Source organism: Eulemur rufifrons, chromosome 5, assembly GCF_041146395.1.
Source record: "Eulemur rufifrons isolate Redbay chromosome 5, OSU_ERuf_1, whole genome shotgun sequence".
Classification (NCBI taxonomy): Eukaryota; Metazoa; Chordata; class Mammalia; order Primates; family Lemuridae; genus Eulemur; species Eulemur rufifrons.
In genome coordinates, this window is record NC_090987.1 from 54,627,925 (window position 1) to 54,653,599 (window position 25,675).

General features: G+C 43.1%; 1 protein-coding gene across 3 annotated transcripts in view; it reads right to left on the reverse strand.

Moving 5' to 3' along the window:
- The window catches only part of RNF130 (ring finger protein 130), a 109,769-nt gene that overhangs the window by 8,506 nt on the left and 75,588 nt on the right, over positions 1-25,675 (reverse strand). The window contains exons 7-9 of one of the 3 annotated variants that reach the window (XM_069468598.1): positions 24,470-24,674; positions 20,688-20,781; positions 13,351-13,508 (exon numbers count right to left, since the gene is read on the reverse strand). In XM_069468598.1, coding sequence (XP_069324699.1) covers positions 13,493-13,508; positions 20,688-20,781; positions 24,470-24,674 — 315 coding nt within the window. In that variant the 3' untranslated portion in view covers positions 13,351-13,492. Of the gene's footprint in view, positions 1-13,350; positions 13,509-20,687; positions 20,782-24,469; positions 24,675-25,675 lie in introns of those variants that run through there. The other 2 variants (XM_069468600.1, XM_069468599.1) reach the window with 2 other exon arrangements.

Below are 25,675 nucleotides of genomic sequence, written 5' to 3' on the forward strand. Positions count from 1 at the left end.
AAATTTCCCACTATAATAGTGGAACTGTCTATTTCTCCTTCTATATCCATCAGTTTTCCTTCACATGTTTTGAGGCTACATTAGATTCACGAATTTAGATCTGTTTGCTTCAGGATGAACTAACCCTTTCATTTAGTTTTGACGGATTTTCTTTCTCTAGGTATTTAGGTTGGCAGGTTTTTTCCTCCCAGCACTTCACTCCATTATTTTCTGGTTCTGTTGTTTCTCTCAAGACACCAACTGACAGCCTTCCATTGCTACTTTAATGTACCTCTTATCAGAAAAAGGAAAAACAAAGCTACTACAAAATTATACTGATTAAGACAGTGTGGTACTGGCATAAAGATAGACATATAATTTAATGAAATAAAATTAAGAGTCCAGAAATAAACGCACACATCTATGGCCAATTTATTTTCAACAATGGTTCCAAGGCCACTCAGTGGGGAAAAGAACAGTCTCTTCAACAAATGGTATTGAGAAAACTGGACGTCCACCTGCAAAAAGACGGAGCTGGACCCCTACCTCACACCATATACAAGTATTAACTTAAAATGGATCAAACACCTAAATGTAAGTGTAAAACTATAAATTCTTGGAAGTTTTTGTGACCTCAAATTAGTCAATGGTTTCTAAGCAACCAAAGAAAAAACAGACAAATTGGACTTCACAAAATTACAAATTGGCACTTTGAAAGTCACTACTAAGAAAATGAATAGACAACTTATATAATGGAGAAAATATTTGTAAAGTGGAGAAAAAAATTTATCACATATATGAAAATGGCCTAGTATCTGGAATACATAAAGAAACTCTTTCTTCCCCCCTCTCTCCCATAAGACAGAGTCTCACTCTGTTGCCCGGGTTAGAGTGCCATGGCGTCAGCCTAGCTCACAGCAACCTCAAATTCCTGGGCTCAGGCAATCCACCTGCCTCAGCCTCCCGAGTAGCTGGGACTACAGGCATGTGCCACCATACCTGGCTAATTTTTTCTACATATTTTTAGTTGTCCATATAATTTCTTTCTATTTTTAGTAGAGATGGGGTCTTGCTCTTGCTCAGGCTGGTCTTGAACTCCTGAGCTCAAACGATCTACCTGCCTCGGCCTCCCAGAGTGCTAGGATTACAGGCGTGAGCCACCGCGCCCGACCCATAAACTCTTAAAACTCAACCACAGAAAGACAACACCTCCAAATACTGGAAAAGAATATATGGTCTACGTATTCTTTTTTGGAGAATGTATTGTATTCTGTATTCTTAGTCTAAAATTTTGTGAAGTACTTGTTTTGTTATTCAGTTCTAGAAAATAGCAAATAGAAGCCCATCTAGGCCTTGACATTGCAAGCTTTGGTAAGAAGGAATTTTAGACATTTGAGGGAACTGTTGATGCAGATGTAAAAAGAAAACAGCATTCTGTATAGTGAAGCCATTTCAGAGAAACTTGTAAGGTTTATATGAAGACTGGAAACATTCACAAAAGCCTAAGCTTTAACTCTTAGTGACAGTATTCATGAAGTCCCTTTCTCAGACTCCTGGACTTCAAAGCTGTGATGTTTCCTTCAGAGATGTTACATGTTTTCTTAAAATAGCCTTTGCTAATTTGTTGCTATGGGCAACCATATTTCCACTGTCATCTGTAACTCTTTTCTGTGGAAATAACATGGAGATTTTTTGTTTGTTTGTTTGTTTGGCAGAATAGCCTCAGAAATGTCTATTTTCCTCTGGGCTAAAGGAAAACTAATAGGTCAGTGACCAATAGATAACTGGTTTTAAGACTATGAGACTAGGAGAGATTTTGTTGGGGAAGGACAATGTGCATATTATGTTAGTAACTATCTTAAAGAGGTGTGTGTGAAAGAATGTACTTGTACATGCACACGATCTCTTGAGGTGTGCACACAGACACAGGTAACAAGGGAGTGCTGGTAGAGGCCTGGGAAACAGGTTCCACGTGGGAGTGAGATGAACTTTTTACCTTCCAACCCTTTTCTATTTTTTTTTTTTTTTTTGCCATGTGCATTTATTACTCATTCAGAAAAATAATTAAAATGATTTCTAAGTAGGAGAAAAAGAGGTAAAGGGGGAAAACTTAATATTTATGTATAATTTTACAAGCCTGCAAGATAGATATGTAACTCTTATTTATAGCTAGAACTGAGGCTCAGAGAGAGAAAATCAGAGAAAATCATAAAGCTAGAATTAGAATTCAAGTAAATCTGAACCCAAAACCAAGTTATCTTTCAGTTTTATATTCTCATACTTATAAGTAATGTGGATTATAGCTATGATCAAATTGCAAAATACATTTAATGGTAATTTAAATTCCCTCACTGCAGTACTACTGATTGATTTAAGAGCTTATGCTGCATAAGAAATGGAAATAGTAAATGAAAAGATACACTTTTTCTAGGGCAATCAAAATTTAATTAAAATTCAAAAACTTCTCAAGGCCTTTACAAAGGTCCAATGTTGCTATCACTTCTCTTTATTTTCAAGAAATTTAAAATATTACAAAAATGAAGACAGACAAGTCTTCAGTGCTATTTCCAGTAGACCAACTGAATAACTAAAGGATGTGACAAATTTTTAGAATTATTTTCACTGTGTAAATCTCACTGTGTTCCTATAATAAATGTAACAATGGGCCAGGCGTGGTGTCTCACACCTGTAGTCCCAGCTACTCAGGAGGCTGAGGCAGGAGGATCGCTTGAGCCCAGGAGTTTGAGGCTGCAGTGAGCTATGATGACACTGTGCCACTAGCCTGGGTGACAGAGACCCTGTCTCAAAAAAAATAGTGTAATAATGTAATCTACAAAACTGGTGTCTTTGTAAAGAATTCAATAATACTCAATGTCCTCTACTCCGAGTCATCAAGAGTGCACATGGAGCGAGGCTACGGGGGTGGGCGCCTGGCTCTGTGGGAGGGGCTCCACCCCAACTCCCGTCCCTTCCCTAACATTTTCTCTATCATTGTGAGCATAACTGCAGGTCCTGTTTCCAGGTCAGGAGCAGTATCTGCTCACGAGTGGAAAAGCTTTGTGTTATCGTGCTGCACGCGGTGGAAGTGATAACCGACTAGAATTTTCACATTAAGCTCTCGTAGAAAATAGGAAGGGTGGCTGGAGGTGAGACTGAGCCCTTCCGAGAGTCCTTTCCAAGGGCTGCAAGAGTCCTCCAGACCTGCGGTCCCTGTTCTTCCACAAGGACCTGTGGCTCCGTCCCAACACACCATGGCGTGTACCGGGAAAGTAGCGGGACCTAAAAGACCCAAACACTGGACAGAAGATCAGCTGCCAAACCTCAGTGGTGCGGGGACTTTCCTGGGCTCAGCGACACCAGAACCAGGCTTTTCTATCACCAGTGTTAGGAAGGACTTTGATGGATCAGTTCATCTTTTCATGCAAGAAAGGAAAAAGCCACTGCTGATCAGCACTCCATGCCAAGCACGCTCGCAAACACCATCCTTCTAATCCTCACGGCCTGTGGCTCTGCTGCGGCACCTTTATTCCACCTGTGAGGAACCTGAAGCAGGGAGGGGCCCAGCAACGCCCCAGCGCGGGGGCAGGCCAGGCTCACACCTAGCGGCTGCGGTGCGCCCACCCCCGTGCGGGGCGCCAAGTCTCCTGCGCAGACCGGCTCCAGTTGATTCAGCTGGCGACGCAGTTGACGCGCTCAAGAGGGATGACAGAAATCTGCTTGCTCCACCCAAAGCTTAGGAGCAGTGTCTGGCCTCAGCAGGAACCTAAACTCCACCAGCCGTTGCTGGGAACTCTGTTTCCTGTCCTGGGCTGCTCCTGTGAACTGCCGGAGTGCAGAAGATTCTGGCTGAAGCTGTCTGCAGCACGGGAGGCTGCGTCGCCTTTGTGCCCACTCAACAACGAGTGCCAAGAGGAAGAGTGGGTGGGGAGAGGGAGAGAGAATATCTGAACAATGGGTGATTCTGCCTAGCAGGCGAGCACCTGCCCAGGTGTGAGTGACAAGAGGAACGTATGACTGACGGTCCTTACGTCTCAGCTCCCCTGTACTTCTCATCAGCAGTTCACTGTCATCTGAGGGATTCTCCAATTGTCACTTAGACGACACTTTGCTTTTTGCATTTATAAACTAACCCCAAGCCCCTAGCATGCAGCTGCCCTACAGTTACGATGAGCATGCCACCAAAAGCCAGGTGCTGGGAGCTCACTGTCTAGGTCTCAAGAGAAGGAAATCATTTGCGCCTTCGAAATCTGAGTGACCCTTTACTGTCCCTGTGTCTGGGCCGCTCCTGTCTTAGTCATGGCGCGGCCAGGCCACCAGGAGAGAGGCCCCTGCCCCTGCAGGCCGGGCAGGAAAGGGCGCCACCTTCAGGCCCATGCGGGAAGGCCCCTCTCCCCAGCCTTTGGTCAGGAGACACCAACTGACATTTCCTACAAGGAACTTTCACGAAGAACTTCAAGGTAAAGAAAACAAGAGTAAAGGAGCTGGAGAATTTTTACAGACTTACTCACTTTCTTCTCTGTTTTCTCAAAGCTCCTCAGAGGCTGGCCAGGCTGCGGCCACCAACACACCCATTCTGGCATCTTCTTGTTCCCTGGGTTTGCCTTTACCCTCCTTCAGCCTCCGGCTGGGCCCTGGCGCCTGTTATTCCTACTTGCTTTCTTAACCCCTCAGGAAAGACAGCATTCTCCCTCTCCGAGCAAGCACTGCTGGGGGGGCACACATGCACCGATGACCTCCTCCCCTGTGGGTTTCTAGACTCTTCTCCTCATCAGACCTAACTGTCTTCACTCCGACTCTTGCCTGCTGGCTTCTTTGGGAAAGGCAGTTTCTGAACTATTGATATAATGTTCTAAACTAGCACCTCTACCGGCTTTCATTAGTAACCCCATTATTTGAGTTTCAGGAGCCAGTCTGCCTCCAACTGACACTTTCCAGAAAGCACGAGCCTCCTCGCTGCTCCCCCAGGAAAGCCAGGGGAGCCCGTGCTCTGGACCAGCATCAGCACCCAGCCCTAGGGCTCCCGAGGTCCAGGGCCAGCACACTGCCGGCTTTCCACCGTCCTGCTCCACACACGTCCTGCTCCACACACCGGGGCCGCCGGTTGGGATGCCCCCTGACCTGCCCCTGCCACGGGGTGAGCTTCTCCCCGAGGCAAAGCAGAGGGGGTTAGAACACAGAGTCTGGAGCCAGACCGTATGCGCTGGAACCTTACTCGCAGTGTACCCTTGGCAGATCACTGAATTTCTCTGAGTTTGTTTCCTTATCTGTACAATGGGGTTCATAAGAGGGTTGTTGCAAGGATTAAATGAGTTAATATATGCAAAACGCTTAGAAGAGTCCCTAAGCACTATATGTGTTATTATTACTGTGATTGTTCACTAACTTTAAAAAATAGTGTATATGTGTATGTAGATGTATAGGTACATATATGTACACACACCCCATATGTATGTCTATACATGTACATCAGGTGTGTGTGTTGCTCAGCCCCCAAATATTAAATAGTTCTCTCTAGTCATTTCTCCTAGTTTTTCTCGGAGGCTCTGAATTGCTTAAGCATCCTAAGCGACAGACTCTTAGCAATGCTGGTCTGGCTGTCTCAAGGCTAGAGGGCAATGAGTCGTTACGGGCAATGACTGAGCTGCTTGGGTCTCAGTTCTGACTTTGCTACTTACCTAGTAAGTGATTCGGGTCAAGTTACTCGAAGCTCTCTAAACATTAGTTTCTTTACTTGTAAAAGAGGAAAACTACTATACCTTCTCTCACTGGATGTTGCCAAGATTAAAATGATAATATATGTAAAAAACCCAGCACGGTATCTGATGTGGACCTGCCAGCAACAGTTAACAGTTTCTTCCTGCCCAGCTTCCTAGCAGCGATCTAGAATGGCAGTTTCCTATTTCACTTAGATTCTTTATTCTATTTGTTGCTATTAGTTCTATTCTTAAACTGTCTTGATAAGGAACTTAGCATAACCAAACACTTTGGAAGATAAAAAGTCAAGGAAGTTTCAAGCTTTTCTCAACTATTTAAAAAGTCCAAAGTTAAAACTTAGCTAGCCAGAGAGAAATCAGACTTAACCCCGTCAGGCCTTAGGCCACTGGGGAGGATCACGAGAACTGCTTTCCCGTGTAAGCTCTTGGGACCATATTCTTACCATCTTTGACAAACTTGGTCAGTGCTTCCTTGAAATAAAATATTTCTGAAAAACATTTTGTTTTGGGGAGTAAAAAAAGAACCTATGCTTTATGCATTACAAAAGTTTGTCCAAGAAAGGTTTAAAACTCTGAAATATCACATCTATTCTAGACTAAATATTGGTCACTTTCTAATTTATAAAATAGTAAGTGAGAAATTATTTAACTTCATACATTGCTTCTATTTGTAGATCTGACTTCTTAAGTTGATAGCATCATGCCCATTAATAAATAACTGCATTTCAGTCCGGGCGCGGTGGCTCACGCCTATAATCCTAGCACTCTGGGAGGCCGAGGCGGGTGGATCGCTCGAGGTCAGGAGTTCGAGACCAGCCTGAGCAAGAGCGAGACCCCGTCTCTACTAAAAATAGAAAGACATTATATGGACAACTAAAAATCTATATAGAAAAAATTAGCCGGGCATAGTGGTGCATGCCTGTAGTCCCAGCTACTCGGGAGGCTGAGGCAGTAGGATCGCTTGAGCCCAGGAGTTTGAGGTTGCTGTGAGCTAGGCTGACGCCACGGCACTCACTCTAGCCCGGGCAACAGAGTGAGACTCTTGTCTCAAAAAAAAAAAGAAAGAACTGCATTTTGATGCGGATTCTATATGCCTATTCACACACAAAATGCGTTACTTTCCTGGTCACTGAGAGCATGATTCATTAAATCAAGAAAACTGAATGATGTCAGTTAAGTCTCAAAGACACAAAACAACAGGTTCAAATTTCAATGGCTGATGACAAATCTTCCCTCAGACTGATAGGAAACCTCATCTATTAATTAATTCACTTCTTACTTCTTGCAAAAATTCTGTATCTGCCCCTGAACAGCACCTATTACAAAAACAAAGTCTTACTTAATGCTAGGACTTAAAATAATGAGAAAAGAGTGATAGAATATTAAATGAGTAGAAAGTTACACTATCATTAAAAGTCCTACGTCTCCTGATGTAGTCCAGCATCTTCGGATGAATGTTGATAAAATAATAACTCACCATAAATAAGACAGAAAGGAAAAAGCAGAACTTCTTTGACTTCCACTAGGATAAAACTAAGTGGAGAGGAACTATACTATTAATTTATGAAAATACTGCCAGAAGAAAAAATTTTGTACTGAGGAAGATGTCAACACAAGAGAGTCCACTCTAGAGAATAAGGCCAAACACACGCCGCCGAACTCCAGCGTTTTCAACTGGTGGGTATATCATGTGGGCCACTGAACCAGTGAATTGCAATGGGCAGAGATATAACGAAAAACCTGTGCAGCTTTTTAAAGTTCTTCAACTCCACATACCCCTAACAGTAGAGTCCCGAAATACATAAAACAAAAACTGAGAATGGAAGGGAAATACAATTAAATAATAATAGGTAGAGATGTCAATACCCACTTTCAATAATGGATAGAACTAGACAGAAGATAAACAAGGAAAGAGAAGATTTGAACAGCATTATTAACCAACTGGACCTCACAGACATCTACAGAATACTCTATCCAACAATAGCAGAATGTACATTCTTAAGTGCACATGGAACATTCTCCAGGAGAGACTGTATGTTAGGTCATAAAAGAAGCCTCAGTAAATTTAAAATAATTGAAGTCATACAAAGTATGTTCTCCAACCAATGAATAATTTAGAATGAATTTAAAATTTAGAATGAAAATAGAAACCTATGAAAAAAGTAAATTTGGGAAATTCACAAATACATAGGATTTAAACAACATATTCCTAAATAACTAATGGGTCAAAGAAGAAATCATAGGGTAAACTAGAGATGAATGAAATAAAAATGACAGGGCCAAGCACGGTGGCTCATGCCTATAATCCCAGCACTTTAGGAGGCCCAGACAGGAGGAATCTTGAGGCCAGGAATTCAAGACCTGCCTAGGCAACATAGTGAGATCCCATCTCTACAAAAATTTTTAAAAACATTAGCCGGGTATGGTGTTTGTTGCATGCCTGTAGTCCTGGCTACCTGGGAGGCCAAGGTGAAAAGATTGCTCAAGCCCAGGAATTTGAGGTTACAGTGAGCTATGACTGCGCCACTGCCCTCCAGCCTGGGTGACATAGAGAGACCCTGTCTATAAAAACAAACAAACCCACAAAACCCTAAAGAATACCAAAATTTATGAATGAGCAAAATAGGACTTAGAGGGAAATTATAGCTGTAAATACCAATATTAATACAGAAGACAGAAGGCTGGGTGCAGTGGCTCATGCCTGTAATCCTAGCACTTTGGGAGGCTGAGGCAGGAGGACTGCTTGAAGCCAGAAGTTCAAGACCAGCCTGGTTAACATGGCGAGACCCTGTCTCTACAAAAAGTTAAAAAAAAAAAAATTAGCTGGGTATGGTAGTGTGTGCCTATAATCTCAGCCACTCAGGAAGCTGAAGCAGGAGGATCGCTTGAGCCCAGGAGGAGGTCTGAGGTTGCTGCGAGCTGTGATCGCATCACTTCACTCCAGCCCGAGCAACAGAGCAAGACCGTTTCAAAAAAAAAAAAAAGATCTCACATCAATAACCTAATTTGCCACCTTAAAAGTTGAAAAACTAAACTTCAAAGAAGGAGAAAGAAAATAAAGATTTGAGTAAAAAGCAATGAAATAGAGAACAGAAAAGAAAGGAGAAAAATCAATAAAATTGTAAGTTGGTTCTTTGAAAAAAATCAACAAAATTGACAAAACTTTAGCTAGACTGACAAAAAAAAAGATAATCAAATTACTAAAAACAGAAATGAAAAAAGGAACATTACTACCTACATTACAGAAATAAATAAAATATAAAGGAATTCTATGAACAATTATATGCCAACAAATTAGATAACCCAAATGCAATGAATAAATTCCTAGAAAGATAAAACTACCAAAACTGTCTCAACTATAAAACAGAAAATCAAACCTATATTTAAGGCCGGGCGCGGTGGCTCACGCCTGTAATCCTAGCACTCTGGGAGGCCGAGGTGGGCGGATCGTTTGAGCTCAGGAGTTCGAGACCAGCCTGAGCAAGAGCGAGACCCCATCTCTACTAAAAAATAGAAAGAAATTATATGGACAGCTAAAAATATATATAGAAAAAATTAGCCGGGCATGATGGTGCATGCCTGTAGTCCCAGCTACTCGGGAGGCTGAGACAGGAGGATCCCTTGAGCCCAGGAGTTTGAGGTTGCTGTGAGCTAGGCTGACGCCACGGCACTTACTCTAGCCTGGGCAACAAAGTGAGACTCTGTCTCAAAAAAAAAAAACAAAAAACCTATATTTAACAAGAGAGAGCGAGCTGGTAATCAAAAAACTTCCCACAAATAAAAGCCCAGGACCGGATGGCTTCCAAATATCTAAAAAAGAATTAACACCAATTCTTCTTAAACTCTTCTAAAACACAGAAGAGGAAAGAATACGACATAACTTACTATATGAAGCCAGCATCACAATGGTAGCAAAGCCAGATAAAGACATCGCAAGAAAATTACAGACCAATATCCCTCATGAATATAAATGCAAAAATCCTTAGCAAAATATCAGCAAACTGAATCCAGCAACAGATAAAAAGCATTACATACTATACCAAGTGAAATTTATCCCCATATTGGTTTAACATAAGAAAACCAATGTAATATACCATATGAATAGAATAAAATACAATCATCTCAATAGACACAGAAAAAGCATTTGACAAAATCCAAAACTCATGATAAAAACAAGGTCGGGCATGGTGGCTTACACCTATAATCCCAGCATTTGGGAGCCAAGGTGAGACCCAGACAGAGTTCAGGACCATCCTGGGCATCATAGCAAGTCCCTGTCTCTACAAATATAAATAAATTAGTCAGGCATGGTGGCATGTACTTGTAGTCCCAACTACTCAGAAGGCAGCAGCAGGAGGATCACTAGAGCCCCGGAGTTTGAGGTTACAGGGAGCTATGATCATGTCACTACACTCCAGCCTGGAGGACAGAGTGAGACCCTTTCTCCAAAAATGGAACAGAACATATCAGATTAAAATAGAATAGAGTAGAACAGATTAGAACATAGAATAGAGTAGAATAAAGTAAAATACAATAGAGTAGCCCAGTCAACAAGCCAGGAATAGAAGGTAATTTTCTCAACTTGATAAAAGGCATCTAATCTATGAAAATCCTAACAGCTAACTTTGTAAAATCAGTGGTGATAGAGTGAAAGCTTTTCCCCCAAGATCATAAGACATGGATGTCTGTTCGTACCACTTCTACTCAACTATCTACTATCTGAGATTTTAGCCAGGGACAATTAGGAAAAAAAAAAAAAAAAAAGAAATAAAAAGGCATCCAGACTGGAAAGGAAGGACAAAAACTCTATTTGCAGATGATATGATCTTGTATATAGAAAATCCTAAGAAACCCACTAAAAAAGATTAGAGATAATAAATGAGCTTGGCAAGGTTGCAGCACGAAAGATCAATGTATAAAAATCAATCATATTTCTATAGAAATTAAATAACTTATTTATTTAAGACACCCCATGTTCATGTACTGGAAGCCTTAATACCGTTGGGATGGTAATGCTACCTAAGATGATCTATGGATTCAGTGCAATCCCTATAAAATCCCAGCTGGTTTTTTTTGTAGAAATTGAGAAGCTGATCCTAAAATTCATATGGAAAAGGGACACTAAATAATAAAAACAAACTTGAAAAAGAACAAAGTTGGAGAACTCACAGCTCCCGATTTCAAAACTTACTAAACAGCAACAGTAATCAATTTCATATGGCACTGGAACAAAAACAGAGAACAGTGGACTGAGAATCTGGAAATAAGCTCACACCTTATGCTCCACTGATTTTCAACAAAGGTGCCTAATGGGGGAAAGAACAATCTGTCTCTTTAACACATGGTGCTGGGAAAACTGAGTATCTACATGCAAAGAATGAAGCTGGAGCCCCACCTCACACCATATGACAAATATCAACTCAAAATGGATCAAAAATCTAAATGTAAGAGCTAAAACTATACAGCTCTTGGAAGTTTCTGTGAACTTCAATTAGGTAATAGTTTCTGAGACACGACACCTACAGCACAAGCAACCAAAGGAAAAAAAAGACAAAATTGACTCTATCAAAATTTAAAACTTGTGCTTTAAATGACATTACCAAGAAAATGAATACTTTATAGAATGGGAGAAAATATTTGCAACTCATATATTTGGTAAGGGCCTAGTATCTGGAATATATAAAGAACTCTTACAACTCAACAAAAAGACAAACAGGCTAATTAAAAAATGGGCAAAGCACTAGAATAGGTATTTCCCCAAATATACACAAATGGCCAACATCCACATGAAAAGATGCTCAACACCATTAGCGATTAGAGTAATGCATGTTAAAAACACAATGAGGTAACTACACCCACTAGGATGTCTATAACAAAAAACACAGTCACCGGTGTTATGGAGGGTGTGGGGAAATTGCCACCTCACACATTCTTGGTGGGAATGGCAAATTGCATAGGTGCTTTGGAGAACACTTTGGCTGTTTCTCAAAAAGTTAAATATAGAGTTAAAAAATATGATACAGTAATTCCATTCCCAAGAATACTCAAGAGAACTGACAGTATACATTCACTCTAAAATCTGCATACAAATGTTCACAGCAGCACTATCCATAATAGCCAACAGGTGGAAACCCCACATACCCATCAACAGATGCACGGATGAGGCAATGTGGCACATCCACACGGGGGAGGGTCATCCAGCCACGAAAAGGAATGAAGTACTGATGAACGGTACCACGTGTATGAACCCTGAACACATTGTGCTAAGTCAAAGGAGCCAGATACAAACACCTCCTATTATATGATTTTATTTATATGAAATGCCCCAAATAGCCAAATCCATAGAGACACGGAGCAGATTTCCTGGGTTTCAGGGCTGGCAGAGGTAAGAAGTTACTATTAATGGGTATGAGGCTTCCTTTTGGGATGACGAAAGTGTTCTGGAATTAGACAGTGGCGATGGTCGCACAATCTTGTGAATATACTAAAAATTGCTAACATGTATACTTTACAAGGGTAAATTTTATGGTACGTGAATTATATTTCAATTTAAAAAACCCTTCAGTCCTCTACTGATTTGAGTGTGACTGCTGTAGTGAGCTCCATTCTCAGTAGAAACATGTTCTTATCCCTCAGGGATGCTGATGTAGGTTAAGAATTCTCTGCTTAAAACACGTTTACAAGGCCAGGCGCGGTGGCTCACGCCTGTAATCCTAGCACTCTGGGAGGCCGAGGCGGGAGGATCGCTCAAGGTCAGGAGTTCGAGACCAGCCTGAGCAAGAGCAAGACCCCATCTCTGCTAAAAATAGAAAGAAATTATCTCGCCAACTAAAATATATATAGAAAAAATTAGCTGGGCATGGTGGCACATGCCTATAGTCCCAGCTACCCGGGAGGCTGATGCAGTAGGATCACTTAAGCCCAGGAGTTTGAGGTTGCTGTGAGCTAGGCTGATGCCACGGCACTCACTCTAGCCTGGGCAACAAAGCGAGACTCTGTCTCAAAAAAAAAACACGTTTACAAATACTGAAAATCCTTCAAGCATACAATTCAATGTAACAGAGTATGTCAATATTTTCATCAATAAAGCAAAAATTATTTCATTTACACATGTAGAATTGCTTTCATCCACCCAACTTTTTTGAATTTGCTGTTTTTAAAAGAACACTGTACAAACTAGGTAAAAAAAAAAAAAATCTTAGATGTGATTTATTACTAATCAGTATGTATTTTGGAAAATCCTTTGTACACGCATCCCTTCATTCCACAAATATTTACTGAGCACGTACGATGTACAGAGCACTCTGCTAGGTGGCAGCAGGGCTAAGTCTCTGCACTGCGGAGCTGGAGTTCCGGAGGAGGCAAAGCCACCACAAACAAAGGAAGAAGTCATCACAGAGTCGATGCCCACCTTGAAGATGAAATGCCTGAGGGGGCACTGCTGTGCGGGAGTATCCTGCTTGGGTGAGGAGCCAGGGTGACAATACCAACAGCAGCAGTGTCACTGCACCTCTCCCAGGGAGTCACGAGCATATTCTGTCTATGAGACACACACAGGGAAACCTGGGTATGTGATCTCCAAATCAGCCCTCAAAACACGAGTCCAGCGAATAACACACAATACCACAGTCTTTTATTTATTATTTATTTCTTTTAATACAAAGCTTTGGCATTAGCAATTTTATGAAAAAATAAAATGTACTAAAAATAAATGCTTGTGTGGCATGATTGGTAAATGATGCACAAAAATAGGTTCTTTTTCCTTCAAGGCAATCAGTCAGAAAGCAGTTTTCTTCTCTTCAAAACCATTCTACCCTATGGAATAAAAGGAAAAAAGCAGTCATGAATTAGTTAAAAGTTAGTTGTCAATGTTTAAAATAACAGAGAGGTGGTCCTAACTGAGGGGTGGCCTGGCTGTCCCCAGCTATTTCCCAGCCCCTTCTGGTGAGGGCAGCAAGCCACCAGCACGCCCCTGAAGTCTGCAGCTCACTGCTCGGTCATCTGGGAAGGGCCTTATATTCTCAGACGGGATGCACGGAAAAGTACCGGTTAATAGCATCTTATTTAAATATACAGGGACAATTGCCACGTAATTCACAACATGTTCTAAGTGCTGAGTGTGCTGAGGTCTGCAGCTGTCCTCTCTGGAATATGCTCCTTGTTTACCCTCCAATGACAATCTTATCACTTATTTTGACATAAGAGCTAAAGAGCACAGATATCAGGAACGTATGTCTCTCTCAGGAATTCTCCAGATCTTGGAGGGGTGTGTGTGTTTCTGTCCCTACATCAGGTGCTAAAAGTGCCTATAGTCTTTGGAGAAGTCCCCACCTGCCCCTCAGGCTCCTACAGCCTCTCTGCAGCCCCTCGTACTGTGGGGCTGCCCGGCTCTGTGATCCCTGGGACTTCTGCTCACTTCTGTGGCTCCCAAATCATGCCTACAGCTCTGACCTGTCTTCTCTTTGCTGAGCTCTGGGTCTATGTTTCAAACCACTGAATCTTTGTTTGTCAGATACTCTCTAGCTTTTATCTCCTCCCTGCCTCCCTGATTTCTTCCTTCAACTCCATATTTTTACCTAACCTAGCTTCCTGCCTCCACTCTGTAACCACTTCAAAACAACTTTCCGGCCACCAGGAATGATCTTTCTGCTGAAAAGCCTTAGGTATTACCTACTAATAAAGTCCAAATTCTGTCGCTGGCTTACTACCACCACCGCCTATAGCAGACACCACACAACTCCCAGATCCTGCTCTGCTCTGTCCTCCCTTTGTGCCCTCATTATGCCCGGCCTTGTTCCTAAGTCACCCCCTCCATGAAGCCTTCCTTTTTCAACTCCTCCACAGCAAAAGCGGCAGCTCCTTGGGCTGTGACACAGAAGCACGCCGTGTGCACTCCCGCCAGCACACACGCACGGTGCGCGCACAGCTCTGAGCGCCAGCGGGGCATGGCCAGGGAGGGCCCTACGGGCTTCAGGGCTGTAAGCCCAGCACCTGGCACAGGCCTGGTGTCCCGTGGGTGCTCAGTAAATGGCATCAAATGAGTGAGAGGGAGTTGCTCGACTGTTTTGAAAACGCTCTGGTATGAAGGATGTTCACAATGACTTCATATAAGAAAACACTGCCCTTATATTTCCTCAGAAAACTGGATATTGGATATAAGGATTTTTTAGGGGTGATCAAGTTTTTAAAGCTACTTTATTTTGTTGCCCTTCTAAGAAATTATAAACTAATGCAGCCCTAACATTGAAGTTATTCTGAAAAGCAAAATAGTAGCCACTGCCAAAGACAGTAGAGGCGTCCAATGGAAGGTCCCCGTTGCCTTCGACACTCTTTTTGCATCACGTTTTTAGAAAACCAAATCTGTCTTCTTCAATCACATCCTTTGGCGCCATCTCAGACGGCTCTGCGGAGTCGTCAAAGGCAAGCAGGAGCCAGGAGTGTCGGCTTTGACTCCAGCCCTTCACCCTACAGCATCTCCCAGCAGTCACCCAGTCGCCCTGGGCCAGTGTTCGTTCCTTTGTGTACATATAGCCCACACTCCGAGTGGCTAAAAGGAGAAATGAATACTAAGAGAACATTCATTACCCAGCAATATACCTCAAATAGAGATTAAATTTACATCTTTGCTGGAAATGCTCTAAGAAAGGCAGCCTCAGAAAAGTAAAAGCAATCAATGATGTGCACCAGTGTGAGCAAAATACTAGGTCGAGAACTGAAAATTCAAAATTCTTTAGACCAGTGTTTCTCAAACTGAAGGACACAAGCTATTAATGGTTGATGTATTAATGTGGCAGTTCGTGACTAGTATTAACAACAAAGCCCAGAATAACCTGTATCAGAGAACACTGCATACAGCGAGGGGAGCGCCTGTGAAATCTGTCTCGGCTGTCCACGGGAGCGCCGGGCCAGCGCAGGACGCAGTTCTCACAGTGGGAGAGGGCAGAAGACAGGCTTGAACAACACGCTCTGGGGCTTAAGGTTCCAAAAGAGGCACTGGTAGAGAACCCAATCCCTCTCCTTGGGCTCTCACCCCTCCTAGGAAGGAACCACTCAAGAGGGACCTTCAGAACCGGAAGGAGAGTCTTCGAGACGCCACCTGGTGTGAGATGTGCCTCAGAACAGCTCTGGCCTTGCAGCTTCTGTCTGAACGACCAGGTCCTGGCAAGCTCAGTAGCTTTCAAAGTATCCCATGCTACGGGTGGACAATTCTGACTGGTGGACAATTCCGTCTTACATTAAGTGGAAGTCCACCTCCCTGCAGATGTCTCCAAGGGTCCAGAACTGCAGCTTAAGAATCACCCTGGCAAGTGCGGGCCAGCCAGCCTGAGGCCACCGCAAGTACGAAACAAGGCCGCGAGGGCGGAAAAGCCCAGCGAAGGAGCAAGCTCTTGGCAGGCATTCAGTGAGTAGTTATTCTCATCTTTAGGAGTCCTTCGAACAACTGGAAACATCTATCACCTCAGGCCCCTTTTCTAAGCCAAGCATCCTCCAGACATCAAATGATTAAGTTTTCAGACCCTTTTATATTGAGACGTGCTCATCTGTCAATGTTACTCTTAAAAAGAGGCCCCCACCCGCCCCAAACGGAATAATTCAGAAATAACGAGTAGAGAGTAAAATAGACACATCGTTTCTTTTTATTGGTGTACAAGGTTCTGCTACTACACCTAAGAGGAGGACAGCAAATCAGGAATTCTGGTGGGGCAACCAAAGCCCACTGGCCTGCTGCAAGCAGCCAGGGCTTTCTGAGCTCGGGCAGTGCTTTAGGAACATTTGTTCAGCTATTTCATCACGTTAACCATATCAGGGTCATTTCTTTCTGCCAAGATCGCTTTGAGTCTTGAATGCTTGGGCTACACTTCTCTGCAAATCTTAGGACATGATTTCTATGAATCAGAATCTAGGACCTGGAAAAGGGCTTTAGGGGACACCTAGTCAAACTTCAAACTCAACTTAAAATCTCTCCTACAGGCCGGGTGCAGTGACTCACACCTGTAATCCCAGCACTCTGGGAGGCCGAGGCAGGAGGATCACTTGAGCTCAGGAGTTGAGACCAGCCTGAGCAAGAGCGAGACACCATCTCTACTGTAAATAGAAAAATTAGCTGGGCGTGGTACGTGCCTATAGCCCCAGTTACTTGGGAGGCTGAGGCAGTAGGATCGCTTGAGCCCAGGAGTTTGAGGTTGCTGTGAGCTAGGCTGATGCCACTGCACTCTAGCCAGGGAAACAGTGAAACTCTACCTCAAAAAAACTCTCCTACATCATCCATATATTTGTTCCTCAAATAATGAAAATATTTATTTTTCTTATATTGAAGGAAAAATAGTGACACAAATATAAGCTGGTAAATGTTGGGATTCCACAAGGCTTGTATGAATAACAAAGTAAAGCAAAAATCCTCCTTTGGGAACTGAAGTCCAATAACGTTGCTCACGTGGGTACTAAGAAATAGAAGTGTGAGAAAGTAATACATAAATACATTTACCTTGCATTTACTTGCTTCTTTGTCTGACTACCATCTGTTTATATCTTCAAAGTCTCAAATTCATCAGATTTGTTTATAGTGTTAAAAAAATTTAATGCACAATTAGTCACAGTTGAGCATTTAAATAAATAGTATCTCATCACAACAGAAGGGCAGTGATTCCAAACACATGGACCTTGGCTGGACATCTGACTGAAGTCGGTAGTGTCAGGACCGTGATAAATGCATGGTGAGTGGGGGAAGGATGGGGGTTGGGGGGTTGCACCACCTGCTGGCCACTCTTGTGCAGTCAGCAACCTACCCACTGCAGGGGAACCTGGACCACTTGGGTCCCCCATGCCTGCCTTTGCATCTTGCCTGGAGGGCTTCATGAGTGACTAGACTGGGTCAATGGCTTGCTGAAATTGTGCTGTACAAGATCAGCGACCAGCAACACTGTCAGAAAAGTAAACTATTCCAGTAGGCATAAGTGTAAAGTTCATCATCAATTTTCAATCATTAAAATGCCAAAAGATGAATCTGCTTATATTATATTTGAGACTATCTTTCAAATGGATGAGGTTACCCAGAAAACTAAACCAGGACAATTAAAATGAAAAAAAATAAAAAAATAAAATCTCATTTTGGCTATAAGCTTCTTGGTAGATAAAGGCAAAAAGAGAAATAAGAGATTTAAAAAAATTCATTAATGAAGAATAATTGCAAATTTATTTGCTAAAATAAAACTTTTCTCTGGAACAAAATCACATAGGAATTTTTCATCTATAAATATATATATATATTTTTAGACAGAGTCTCATTCTGTTTCCTGGGCTAGAGTGAGTGCCATGGCGTCAGCCTACCTCAGAGCAACCTCAAACTCCTGGGCTCAAGCGATCCTTCTGTCTCAGCCTCCCGAGTAGCTGACACTACAGGCACGCGCCACCATGCCCAGCTAATTTTTTCTATATATATTTTTAGCTGTCCATATAATTTCTTTCTATTTTTAGTAGAGACAGGGTCTCGCTCTTGCTCAGGCTGGTCTCGAACTCCTGACCTTGAGCGATCCTCCTGTCTCAGCCTCCCACAGTGCTAGGATTACAGGTGTGAGCCACCGCTCCTGGCCTCATCAATATTTTTGAGAGACATTGGGTAAGAGTGATTATTATCTTTTCTATTATCCCCCACATAAAAATGGCCTTAAAAAAACTAAATAATTCTTGCTCATTGTTTAAAAAAAAAATCAATACACACAAAAGCATACATTGAAAAGGAAAACATTACCCCAAATTCTAATTTTAGACGATCGCCATTAATATTTTGGTGACCGTCCTTTCATGAATCCCTATGTGTGTATATGTACACACATCCACACACATCCACACACTCTCTCTCAATTGTTCTTTCTAAATGGGGTCATGAATATTGTCCTTCAGAGTGGTTTCGACCCAAGGCACAGAAATCCTATCTGAATGAACAACTGCAGCAGCAACCCTCTACAAGGCTAATGGGGAAGGGCTGGACTAAGCCATGGAGCTCAGACCCATGACTTGGCTCTGAATCACGCAGGCACACATGCATGGACTGGAAATGTCATGGCCCAGGCACTCCGCTTTGCAGCAGGCAACATGTTTACTGAGCATTCTCCAAGATACCTGATGCGTGGACTGAGCATCTGGCAGATTCTGAGTGGCAGCCAGGTGGCTATTAAATTACTCACTAATTCTCTAAAAGTTCAGTGTGTCACTATCTGCTTGCGTAGGGCATCACTCATCTGTGAAGTTTCTAAGTGAGCTTGAATCCCAGCCCAGCCTGCTGGATCAGCACAGGAGTGAGCAAGAGTGGTGGCGGCAGGGGATGGATATTCCCTCCTGACTCGGGTCTGAACCATCGGCACTCACAGAGTTCCTATGGCTCTATGTCCTATTTCATGAAAGAAATTAAATTCATTTGTCAAACGATAAAGACTGACGGCCATCTTATTCACAGAACTTTGACAGAATCTCAGCAGCATCAGTTTGGCTAACATTTATTGAGCACTTATTATGTACCAGGCACTGTGCTAAGCACTTTATATGCTAATGCTCACAGCACTACCAGTGTGGTGGTAGCCCTACCATTACCTCCATTTTATGGATGACTGAAGGGAGCATCAGATAAACATAACTGTCCAGGTCCCACAACTGAAAAATGGAGGAGATGGGAGTCAAATCCAGGGGTGTCTGACCCTCGAATCTGAGTCATTAACACTGTGCTGAGTTGAAGAGAAACTGCGCCGGGCGGCCCAGCAGAAGCAGCTGGTGGTCCACCCGCTGGACGACACTACCCAGCTCAAGACTGGAGAACGCCAGCGGGCTGGGACCCACCCGCCGCCCTGTGTGCAAGGGGTCCCTCTTGCAAGTCTCTGGCCAACAGATCAGGTTAGATGCATTAAGATCATGTCCCTGGGTGGTGGTCTGCCCAGTGTTTCTCCAGCTGGACAACGGCAGCCAACGAATTCAACTGCGTGAGCCAGTCTGGCTACGACTCCCCAGGTAAAGTGTCAGGACCTAACTGAACATGGAGAGCACGTTGAGACTCACTAGTGCCAATTTAGGGTCAAATTTAGGCAGTGACCCAGGGTTCCTTTCATCTTTAACTAGTTTTCATGAATACTAGTAAAAGAAAGGACTGAAAAATATCCTGTAGTAAAATGCCTCCAATTTAAAACAAAACAAAACCAAAAAACTTTTTCTACATCTTATACCTGTGGAAAGCTACTCTTGGAAAATCACTGCATCAAAATGGACCTTAACAGTCATCTAGCCCAATTTTCCACCCTCTGGAAAGCACGACCCCACCTCTGCCTGCATTCCTGGCCCCGGGCACTCCCCGCAGGAAACCATCCCCCCAGTAAGTGGCCTCCCTGACAGATGTTCTTCCTTTTACTTGGGTGAAGCTTGCCTTCCCGTAGCCTCCCTTCGGTCCTCACTTTGCGTTTTGGAGATGGAGTTTATCATTATTTTCTCTGCCCCCCAACAGTCTTCCTAATATTTGGCAACAGCGGGTCTTCCTGATGGCTTCTTTCCTGCAAGCTAAACACCCAAGGCACCGTGCCTTGACCACAGCAAGGCTGCCTGGGTTCCACCAAAAGCTGACCATGGAAGACTCCAGATAAGGTCTGATGAGCACAAGTAAAGCGGGGCTGTCCCTGTCAGTGAGGAGGACACCGACATTCTTTACACACAAAGACTACACTGGTTCCCTTGGCATTTGTACAACATTGTTGATTCATTCTAAGCTTGTGGCTAATGAAAACCTTTAGATCTTTTCTCAAAGGAGCTGTTTCTGTGGAACAAGGAGAACTCCCAATCTGTGTTAACTGACTGAAAATAAACGTTCATGAAATAAATTATTTTGCTAGATATGATCCTATCAGGATCAGTATTAAACTGGGGGAACCCAATTCTCACTACCTTCATGAAAATCACTGTATGTGTTTTCTTGGGATCATCTGGCACATGCAATCCAACAAACAATTTGTTACTTACTCATTAGCATTCAAGCTAGCTGTGGCTCTGATGATCATGTAGCAGAGCGTGAGCGCACTGAGGAGGCCAAAGCTGGCAATAATAAACCATTCTTCTGTTGACAAAGGAAAGGGAGGAAATCACTCTGGGGAGAAGGTTTAAGTCAAATCGACGTCAACATTTCCCTCAAATGCAACGAAGCAGACGTCAACGGAGGTGTAAGCCAAGACTGGCCCAAGGAAGTGCAGCAGGAGGAGGTTTGCCAGAGAGCTACTAACTGGAGGAGGTTAGTGGACGTACTGATGAAAGCTGCAAGGGAGAAAGGAAAGCACGGCCCAACCACTTCTTCCAGTTTAGGTGCTGAGGTCTGCGAGTGTGGCCACCCAGAAGTGTGCAGTAAAAGTATGTATGTGAAGTTGCACGTGGACATAGATTGTTTTCATTAATTTAAATGACAGTAAAGTAGACTAACCATACATGTAACCTTCTTTCCTTCTTCATATTGTCATTTCTGCATGGTTCTATCATTCTTTCTTAGAAAAGTCTCAGAAATATGGAGCAGTGGTTCTCCAAGGTTCTTTAGGTGCTTCATGGCTACGTTCTTCTCTCTCATGCAAGAGTTAACTTGTGATATTTACATAAAAAGGACGTCTTGCTGGTGTCCACCCCTCACGACCTAACTGCTGGGAAACAGCACTGGTTGCTCTGGATTTGATAAGCAGGAGGAGGAAGGACAAGGTGCTTGGTCCACCAGAGCTGAGAACCTCTGGCACATGGAACTCCATGGGTTGTCTTGTCTGTCTGTACACCTGTCTGTCTGTCTCTCCTTCCAGATATTTTTCCTTAACTTTTCAGAGACTGTATGGCCTGTATTGTCAAGTTACACTTTAAAAACAGTATTTATTGAGAACCTCAAAAATAATCTCAGAACCAATCTGACTTCCTAAAAAAAGTCTTAATTATAAAATATTCTTTAGCATATAGAGTGGCTAGGGCTGGTTTAACAAAGCGTTACACAGCAAAATTACTTATATATCTGCAAGAAGGTGGAGAAAATAAATTATTTACACATGGAATGCCAAATGTTTATATGCAAAAGCTGTGTATAACCTATGTTTCTTAACCTGGGTCCCATAAATCTTAACACTGCACACAAAATTATGTGTGCACAGGCATTTTTTCTAGGAAAAGGTTATTATACTTCTATGACATTTTAAAGGTGATACCTTCCAAAGGCCAAGAGGAGCTGCCCGCAGAGCTCCAGGATGCTGAGTTTCTTCTATGAGCATTTCTCCGCCCACCTTGTTTATATTATCAAAATGCTTAGTAAACTCTTTCTTTTTAGATAACAGCACAGCCACTGCCTCTTAGATTACACATTTCCTCATCAATAGATTGAAGTTTTTTTTTTTAATTTTAATTTTTTTTTGAGACAGAGTCTCGCTCTGTTGCCCGGGCTAGAGTGAGTGCCGTGACATCAGCCCAGCTCACAGCAACCTCAAACTCCTGGGCTCAAGCGATCCTCCTGCCTCAGCCTCCCGGGTAGGTGGGACTACAGGCGTATGCCACCATGCCTGGCTAATTTTTTCTGTATATTTTTTAGTTGTCTATATAATTTCTTCTATTTTTAGTAGAGACGGGGTCTTGCTCTTGCTCAGGCTGGTCTCGAACTCCTGACCTCGAGCGATCCTCCTGCCTCGGCCTCCCAGTGTGCTAGGATTACAGGCATGAGCCACCGCTCCCGGCCGATTGAAGCTTTTTACATAATCAAAATGAACATTCAAGAATACATGTGAAATCTACCATTTTTATCTGTAATATTTTAAGTTAGGGGAAAGGTATACTGGCATTTAAAAAAAATCAGAAGATGAGTGGTCAACATCAGGGAACTGAACACAAGATTCTGCCTTTCTTTCTTCTTAAGAACTTTTATACATGATATGCAGACTAACCTTCAGAACTTCAATTCTGTCTATGTTTCCAAATTTTGGATATATCACTCCATATTTACATGTCTTTTTTCGTATGTGTGATTTCAGTTTTAAAAACTCGTAACCAAAAAGAAGTGACCACCACCACAGTAATTCCCAATGTGCCCAGAGGCATTTTAGCAGCTGGGGCCTTGTCACCTCCACCTCCCCAGCGCCTCCCCTTAGCACAGTGCCTTGCACACAGCAGATGCTGGTCAAAAGCACTGCGGCTGCCTGCCGCAGTGCTACAGGACCTCGCAGGGAAAAGCAGAGGGGTAGCTTTGGTGTAGTTTAATCATATCAATTTTATTTGTTAACATTACATGTAAATTATGATAAACGTGATTAATTTGGTGTATGCAGTAATATTTTTTTATCATCAAAACATAAGACTTTGAAACATTTCTGTATAAAATATAATGGGATCAGTACTTAATGTAGTAATTAGTAGGTGCTCAATAAATGTCTGATCAATGAAGGGTGTAAAATAACTCATTAATAAACAGCTTTTGTCTCCTTTATGATTACTAGATCAATTTATAAAAAAAAAAATCTAAACCATAAAACCTAAATACCGAAGTATGAAAACCATGAAATGCTGTTAAATCATTGAGAAATAGTAAGAAGTGAGCCAAACTATATTCAAAGGATAGTTCTACCTATTTTATGACTGAAGACTCTGAGTTTAGACATGATAGAATAAAACCTGGGAAATCGCTTCCTAATAATAATTCCCAGCTGGTTGCAAACATGAATCCTTCACATGAACAGACTGCACGAATCTTAGGGTGCGAAGGGAAAACCCTGGCAACAGCTCTTCTCCGTCTCACCCCCGGGCTGAGCGGGATCCCACGGCTTCAGGGCTGAGCTCTAGGCAAAGCGGCAGCGCGGACGGAAAGGCAGCGCCACGCGGCGACGAGGAAGGACGGGAGGGGTTAGGTGAGAGTAGCACGCAGAGAATGGAACTGAAGAGAAGAGCTGCTCGCTTCGGGGTGGAAGTCTACAAGGCCCACGTGCACACCGCACCGTCCGCCCACGCACACACCCCGTCCGCCCACGCACACCGCCCACCCGCGCGCGCACACCGTCCACCCACGCACACACCCCGTCCGCCCACGCACACCGTCCGCCCACACGCACCGTCAGCCCGCACACACACCGTCAAGCCACGCACACCGCACGCACTTCGGCACTGCCATCAAAACCTCCGCGGCTCCTTTCTGCTTGTCAACAGTCCAACAAGCAAGACGACCGTAACTAGCCCAGATTACCTTTGCTTTTCTCCCACCCTCTGTACAATTATACCAAAGTTAAGTACCAAGACATCAAACTTCCATAAAAAGTGTAAAATAAAGTGAGCAACAGACAGTTTCAACTGTTCCTAGAGAAGTGAACCTTTAGGTTCAAATTCTAGGTTAGTTTTTTTACTAAGCTGCCTGCAGTCTGGGGGAAGAAGAGCGCCAGTGCTCAGCACGCGACATCCCGGACGCTGCCGACGACCTAGGTCACGCTCCATCGTCTCCCTCTAAGATGCCTGTTTGCAATGCAATGATTTCAAAACGAGGTTCATAAAACAGCAACTAAGACAAATCTCTGAACTCCTCCTCAAATGCAGCTATTCCTATTATTTACACACAAATACACAAAGCTGCCTATTATAAAGAAAGTTTCGTTATTCCAGGTATCTGTTTTAACAAAAGTACACGTTTCTTTCTTGGGTACAAACTGAGTCGCTGGCCCAGGTGACAGCCTTGACTCTCCTCTCAGCAGTCCCCGAGTGCCCAGCACAAGCAGCAGTGCCACCCTGGGCCTGAGCAAAGGGTCCTCACTTACTTGTTACTGCAATGTTGATCTCTCCTGTTCTAGGAGTGAGTTCCCCATCCTGAGGAAGAGGCGATATCCCCGAAGTTCGAAGTGGCTCAAGGCCAAGAGAGCTGTCACTGCTGAGGTCACCTAGGGCTGACCTCCGGTTAACTGCCTGGGTTCTGGTGAGCCTTTCCATATCAAACGCTACGTTGTCGGTACACGGCATATTTGGCTGCAAAATATTTCCAGGTTAAAAATAGCTGTAAGAATAACAAATCTGTTTATAAAATTCTTAAATGTTTGACACCCCATTGCAAAGACTTCACCAAGTTTTTCCCATGTGATTTCCTCTCATTTCTCTGCCATCTACCTATACTTTCTACTCTCACCCGAGAGTTTTTCTTCAAAAGAAACAGGCGATCTCTTTCCAAATATGGCACAAAGAAAAGCCAAAATCCAGTGCAGATCCGAGAAAAGTGGCCACTGCATCTTTATCAAGAAATGACAACCTTTTGTGGACATGGCACACAGGCAAAGGGAGTCATGATCATAATTATGAAGCTGACAAACATTCAGTTTAAAATACAGTAAACTATTACTTTGGTTAGTGTTAGATGTTGACGCTGAGGGACAGCAGGAAACACAAAATACCATTTCATCCGGCTAACTTCTCTGTAGTGCCCACTTATCTGGTAGTCAGTTTTTAATACCTTCTACCTTTAAACACAAGGAAAGCACACAACCAAGAGTAGATAAAACTGTAAGAAAACCACCTGTTTCAGAAGCTAAGCACCTAATCCTGAAGGAGAGATACAGAGCTGGTTGGGGTCAAAGTCTACCAATTAAAAAGTGAGCATAAAATTCCTGTGGCTTAACAATGTGGATACTCGGTTTCCCTAGCAACCTTCAGTTCTAGGCACATCACAGACAGCATGCAAGATGCAGGGCTGGGAAGGGTGGCTGGGAGTTGATACGGAGAGAAGCAACAGGCACCCAAACCCAGAGCCAGCGGCTTCCGGGGCAAAAGGAATGTTTCAGAGCACCTCAACGTCTTATTAAAAGAATAAATTACAGCACAGCGTAGTAACTGATGCTTATAATAATGCCTACTTAGAAGAGACTTATTATGTTTATTATATTTAAGGAACCATGGTAGCTTGTAATACAATACATTTTAGAAGAATTTTCATTAAAACCCAAGAAGGTTGGAGGTGTGAAGAGAGGTGTGTGAAT